This window comes from Pseudomyrmex gracilis, unplaced genomic scaffold, assembly GCF_002006095.1.
Source record: "Pseudomyrmex gracilis isolate BER0280 unplaced genomic scaffold, ASM200609v1 scaffold_1485, whole genome shotgun sequence".
Classification (NCBI taxonomy): Eukaryota; Metazoa; Arthropoda; class Insecta; order Hymenoptera; family Formicidae; genus Pseudomyrmex; species Pseudomyrmex gracilis.
Window position 1 is genome coordinate 1 of NW_018022069.1, and position 6,416 is coordinate 6,416.

At 36.4% G+C, this 6,416-nt stretch overlaps 2 protein-coding genes across 3 annotated transcripts in view; both read left to right on the forward strand.

Moving 5' to 3' along the window:
• Positions 1-6: 6 nt before the first annotated feature.
• On the forward strand, positions 7-1,470 carry LOC109862200 (uveal autoantigen with coiled-coil domains and ankyrin repeats-like). The gene is made up of 3 exons (XM_020442181.1): positions 7-108; positions 213-410; positions 518-1,470. The coding sequence occupies exons 2-3, from the start codon at positions 266-268 to the stop codon at positions 1,189-1,191; spliced, it is 819 nt and encodes a 272-aa protein (XP_020297770.1). The 5' UTR covers positions 7-108; positions 213-265; the 3' UTR covers positions 1,192-1,470.
• Positions 1,471-3,623: 2,153 nt separating this feature from the next.
• The window catches only part of LOC109862201 (transmembrane protein 145-like), a 5,490-nt gene continuing 2,697 nt past the window's right edge, over positions 3,624-6,416 (forward strand). The window contains exons 1-2 of one of the 2 annotated variants that reach the window (XM_020442182.1): positions 4,735-5,100; positions 5,194-5,366. In XM_020442182.1, the coding sequence (XP_020297771.1) occupies positions 5,094-5,100; positions 5,194-5,366 (180 nt within the window). In that variant the 5' untranslated portion in view covers positions 4,735-5,093. Of the gene's footprint in view, positions 3,769-4,734; positions 5,101-5,193; positions 5,367-6,416 lie in introns of those variants that run through there. The other variant, XM_020442183.1, reaches the window with a different exon arrangement.

Below are 6,416 nucleotides of genomic sequence, written 5' to 3' on the forward strand. Positions count from 1 at the left end.
CTCTGGATGGCACATCTCCGCTTCACTATGCAATTCAATATGAGAAATTAGAAATTGCTGAATTACTTTTAAATCATGGAGCTAACGTTAATGCCTGTGATAAGTCAGGTATAATTTTATATTGTAGCTGAGAAAAGATATTTACAGATTGATGAACATCTTTTTGAACATTAATTGGAGAGTTAATTTTACATGTATCTCTTCCTTTTCAGGTATTACACCACTGTGTCTCACTGCTGAAAACAGACATGTAAGTGGTGTACAGATGCTTTTGGACAGAGGTGCTAATGTTAATGCTGAAACTCGGGATGGTACAACTCCGCTTTATCATGCGATTAAATTTGATAATATGAAAATTGCTGAATTACTATTAGATCATGGTGCTAACGTTAATGCTAGTGATGAGTCAGGTATAACTTTATATTGTAGCTGAGAAAAGATATTTACAGATTGATGAACATCTTTTAAAACATGGAGTTTTATGTTAATTCGACATATATCTCTTCTTTTGCACCAGGTGTTACACCACTGTGTCTTGCTGTTGTAAAAGTAAATGTAGAAGTTGTTGCATTGTTGTTAGACAGAGGTGCTAACATTAATGCTTTATCACATAACGATTATTGTGCCTTTTCTGGTCGCTTTTATCGTGAAGAAATTGGTGAGTGTCTTATACAGCATATAGTTAAGATAAAAGCTGCAAATTTATTCGTAAGTGAACAATTATTATCAATGAGCAGGAATTATGAAAGAAGTGAGTTACAGGATAAATGTGAAAAAGAAGTAGCAATCATGAAGAATGAGAAAATTAGTAATACTAACATATCATTTTACGATATCTTGATAAAAGATACAAATCTAGTAATATACATGAGAAATGAAAATGTAGTGCAGGTTTTAAGATCAGACGAGTATAAAACAAAATTTCCAATATACTCTAGCATGATAAAAAATCAGTTCAGAAAAGGTATGAAAAAGAAAGAGTTGCTCGAACAAGGCACTAAAATTTTCTACTTTTTCTGTAACTTTCCTGAATTACCACTTGAGTGTAGTGAACAAATATTTAGTTACCTAAGTGATAATGACATAAGAATTTTAATAGATACTTGTAAGTCTGTTAGTGTCAGTATTCTTAATACTGATATTAATGATGTAGAAATTACTTCAAATACATCTAAAGTGCTATGTGTGTAAGTTAAGGAAGAACAAATTATTTTAAACATGAAATAACAGCCAGAAAAACTTAACAATTATTGCTGTATTTTAAATACAGATTATTATCTTATTTTTAAATTATTTTTTTTAAGATTTTATTTTATTCTACTTTTTTGAAAGTTGTTTTTTACGTTTACATTCTCTTGGACGTGTTTTTTTTTATGGTGGATTCAAGGAAAACTAGACTGTTTTATATCTTTCACTTTTTCAAACTTTGTGTCAGATTTTATAACATTTGTATAACGCAAAAGTTATATACATTAATCTGATGATACTTTTTTTATTGAACAGAGTGTAACACGTGTAATTGCTTTTATTAATTTGAAAAATAAAATTAGATTTTAAAGCTTTGAAGTAATCTTTGTTTTTATCACAGATATATATATGTATTTTCCTTCTATATATATTATATATATATATATATATATATATACACTGATCAATCACGTTGGTCGATTGGCTGATTTGACTCTGCAATTGGTCAATTCCACGAGATCTTTTACTTGCGTTTACTGTAGAACGGCCTTTGAGTTCCACTTTTGTGAAAATACGGCTAAAACCAGCGGCTGAAACCGTCGTAAAAAATTACAATAGGATGGCCGCTCTCAGATTTCTCTCTGATAGACGTATTATATATATGGGATATGTACACAGCGCGTCATTGGGTGTGTTTAGACGAAGCTAGCGCTACGTAGCGCTACGTAGCGCTAACTTCGGCTAAACACACCCATTGAATCGCGGAATTTGCGCGGGGATCGTGGGGCAAGCGGGGCGGTTGCTCGTAGCGCCAACGAGCGTACGAACTAACTAGTAGCAATTAGATGTCCACAACTACGTCGTGTCGATAATGTAACTGCTCTTCCTTTCCTATTTTCTTCTCAAAACGTAAAAGTATTGGCCATTTACTTAGACCCGGTTTCACAATTCGCGGTTAACTCGAATTAATCGAAGTTCGACTTGCTGAGCTCGGTTTAACGCGTTCAATCTTCTTTGTCAAATCTTCGCTAACCAATCACAGTTCATGTTTAGGAAGAAAAGATGCGTTACGCCGAGTTCAGCAAGTTGGGTTTCCGTTAATTTGAGTTAACCGTCAGGGCGATGTCCCATTGAGCGGAAATCTATAGCGGAACGGAATGTGCGGAACCAGCTCGACCAATCGTAACCATAGAAAAAGCGAAGGAAAGAAAACGGAATGGCTATGATTGGTCGAGCTGGTTCCGCACATTCCGTTCCGCTATATATTTCCGCTCAATGGGACATCGCCCTCAATTGTGAAACCGGGCCTTAGGGTGCTTTCCAACTACGTACACAGATGACACTGGTCTAGTTTCCACCGAAACCCTCAATTCGGTTTCACTCCGGTACGGATTAAATTTAGTGTTCCGTTTCCATTGGAAGTAGAGTACTTATAGATCGAAGCAGAAGCGAAATCAGCGCAATTTGACAGGTTTCCATCGACTTAAATTTGATTCTACGTCGCATTAGGTGTGAATTAATGCTTCGGTGGAAACTAGACCACTGTGTAACACTGTGTCCACTAGTGTGAGTGAGATACATTGATATGCTCTTTCTCACATTAATGGACACTGTGTTACACAGTGTCGCTTATGTACGTAGTTGGAAAGCACCCTTAATATTTAACATTGATAAATAACATGTGTATATGTTTATATGTGTTTAATAGATGGATCTATTAATGTCTCCGGTATATAGAAAGAATGTATATTGTAAAAGTCTCGTTTAAAAAAATATATATTTAATATTAATATTTATATTAATATTGTATGAAGCTAGGCTGTTCCGTTTCACGCATATGCGCGCATTTATCTATAGTACACGTCACGTATAGTATAGATAAATGCGTGCATATGCGTGAAACGGAACGCAGCTTTTCTGTGCAGTCTATGCGCTTCATGGGTAACTTGGAACGCAGCTATCGTAAGCGCGCGAAGCGCACTGAGGCGCTCATTTTAATTAAATTCAATTACACGAGAGCGCGCGCTGAGAACCACTCGACGACTCTCGCAAATCGTCCGCGATCCGTATCAGCGTTACCCATATATGTATATAATACTCCTGTATTGCTAGTTGCGTATCTTCGCAATGAGAGGCACGAGGCCCGAGAAAGAGAGACGCACGAAGTCCAAATATGGGCATAGATAGTCGAGCGTCATTATGCGCAGGCGCGTCTACTAAGCGAGTGCGAGCGAGACAAAGCATTGGAAAGAACGCGAGAAAGAGAATGCCCAAACGTGCTTGAATGTTCACCGCATGCGCACAAAGCAGCTGGAGAGAGAGGCTACTATATTGTCTGCACCGTAACATTTGGACTTCAGGTCGGCACCGTACTAGCAATATAGAAGTATTATATATATGGCGTTAACTCAGTCTTAATCAAGGGAGCAACTGTCCTTATAGTTATTTTCTAAAATTTTGATCCCGGCGTGAGACACAGATTTATTCTTAGCGCTTACTACTCCGATGAGACTATATGCGGCAGCGGTGTGTAGCGGCAATAGTAGAGCGGCGGCAGCAGTCTCGGATGAGCTTCTCGGGGTGCTGTTCCGTTTGTACTTTTGTCATTTGATCTTGGCATTTGATTCACTTACTTGCTTTACTCGTTCGATTCATTCACCGACTAACAAACCGCACTCAAAGAAAATCTGTTCTCTCTATCCGAGAAGGCCTGAGATCTTCTTTTTATCCGCGAGATTCGGAAAACTCAGTACCAATCAAATTCTTGTCAAATAGGTCATCCGTTCTTTTGTTATTCTCCGGATTTCCCTGGTTTCGTCCGAATGTAGGTTTCCGTTCGAAAGAGGAAAAGGGGCAAGAGAAAAAAAGATTTTCCCAAATATTTGAAGTGTTTTCTAAATTTTATCGGGCATTGATATTCGGTCATGCGCCGGTATCGCGCGGCTGCGTTTCAGTAATATCAAATCCCGTCGTTGACACGTCGCGAGAAGGTAGTAGGGTCTACAGGACGTAACAAAAGTTTGCAGAAAAATCAGACTCCGGCAATGGTGGGAGCGACTGTGGCGGGTCCATCGCGGCGTCGTAGTTTTGCAACGGCAATACCATCGATATAACTTTTTTAAATAAATACTGTTTTGAAACTTGGCACGAAATAATTACAAACTATGTACTTTAAATTTATGATAGAAAAGTAATTCAAAAAACGGATAAAGAAATTTTTTTTGCACCGGCAACACCTCAATATACCTTTTTTAATCAACCGTTTTAAAACTTGGCACAAAATAACTACAAAATATATACTAACTATATATAACTATATATAGTTAGTATATATTTAACTGTATGAAGTAACAAACTATATATTTAACTGTATGAAGTAAAAACTTAAATAAAAAAGACGCCACAAACAGGAAAAAATTAAATATAATACTATAATAATTTTGTAAAATATTTCTTTACAAAAGAGTTTTATTTCTATTTTTTTAAAAGAACACAATCATAATTATATATACATACTTATATATACGTTATAGTATACATACTATACAATTTTTCAACTATTATTTTTTTACTGCATCGCAAAGAATCAATTCGACTAGGCAAGAACGCGACACATTGCACATGTATATGCTATATGATGCGCAACAGCATGCACGCAAATGTCAGGGACATACGAGCAATTAGCGCACGTATTCGATTTAAAAATGCAATACGTAACTATCTTCAGTGACAAAAAAAACACTCGTCTTTATTTCAATCAGAAATGAAAAACACGAGAAGATGCCATCGTAGTATCATCCGCAAAATCTACTTTTCGAGTTCGAACGCACTTCTGGTTTTATTTTCTTTTCGTTTTTTGATGACAGTATCGCGCTCGATAGTTGACGCCGACGTTATGAACAACGATGCCAGGTAGTTTTATGCAAAAATAATCAATTTAATGCTCGTTACACAAGTCACGGCACGGGGAAATATTGATCAAAGCGCCCGCTCGTCTGCTGACAGTATATGCGTCCATAGCGATTGCGGTAGTTATGTGCGGAGGAATTGTCGTACGGACGTCGCGCATTCGAAACTCGAAACTGGCCGTCTTATTATTGCTCTTTTCGATCGCGCATCTGTCGCTGTTGCGACACGCCGATGCCAAGATACTTCGGGGCAAATTGGTGACACGCGAGGTAATTGCAAGTAGATTGGTTCGCAAACAAAATCGCGCGGGCTGCGTTGATTTCAACCGAGCGCCTTCGATCCATCCTTCCTAGTGGCATTTACATAATCAATATTTATAGCGCGACATGTACAAACAAACTCAAGTTTTCTTTCTAAATGAAAAATAGCTGAAAATGATTTTTTGCTACATAAAATCTCTAAATTCTCTAATATACGTAATAAATTCTTTAATATGCGTAATAAATATAAATCTTTAAAGTAGTTATCGCGCGACAATCTTATTCAAAAGTTTAATTTTACGCTTGAAAAGTATTCTCAAAACTCAATTCACACGTCGTACAAATATTTCAGACTCTATTTTATCAACATGTCATTAGTGTAGAAATAAATAAATAGTTTTATTATGCTCAAAATTTCTTTAAACAATTTTAGTTTTTTTAAATGCGGTAAACTTTTAGTAGCGACTGTCCACGCTGTACACATCGAACGGCAATTTACAACGTCGCGCGCATCTACTAACCAAATCTGTCAGTTTGCTTAGCTGTCAAAAACTATTAAAATGACTTCAATTTTAATATAAATATTAAAAAAAAAACACTTAAAAATTTTAAGTATTACAGAGGCAAGAAAATTGCAAAAAACGGTGTGTCAAGATCTAAGTACGTTGTGCGAAAGGCGACATTGTTGCCGCTGTTACTTGTCTAATTATGTCAAAAAATATTATAATCTTTCCGCGGCTTTATTTCGACAACTAGACGGTCAATAGTTCCAAACTTGTTTTTATAGTATTCTTTTAATCGTAGTTTACCGCATTCTAGTTTTTTATCAATGTCGAAAATATAGTTTGATAGCTAGAGTTTCAAATGTGCGAGAATATAGTTTTGAATGAGTTGAAGACGCATAATAACCCAGCAAACAATTTCTGTTTTTGACAATTTCGGCGCAGACCTTGGTAACAGAAATTGTTTGCAGAAATGCTACAATACGGAAACACCGCCAAAATTGTTAGCACACAGAAAGAAAAAACGCAACAACTCTGTTGACAAATACATGAGAGT

What these genes read in the sequence shown, in the direction of transcription:
- LOC109862200 (XM_020442181.1), top strand. Translation starts at nt 266, where the DNA reads ATGCTTTTGGACAGAGGTGCTAATGTTAATGCTGAAACTCGGGATGGT. An exon ending in TAATGCTAGTGATGAGTCAG is followed by an intron (nt 411 to 517) that starts GTATAACTTTAT and finishes CTTTTGCACCAG; the next exon opens with GTGTTACACCACTGTGTCTT.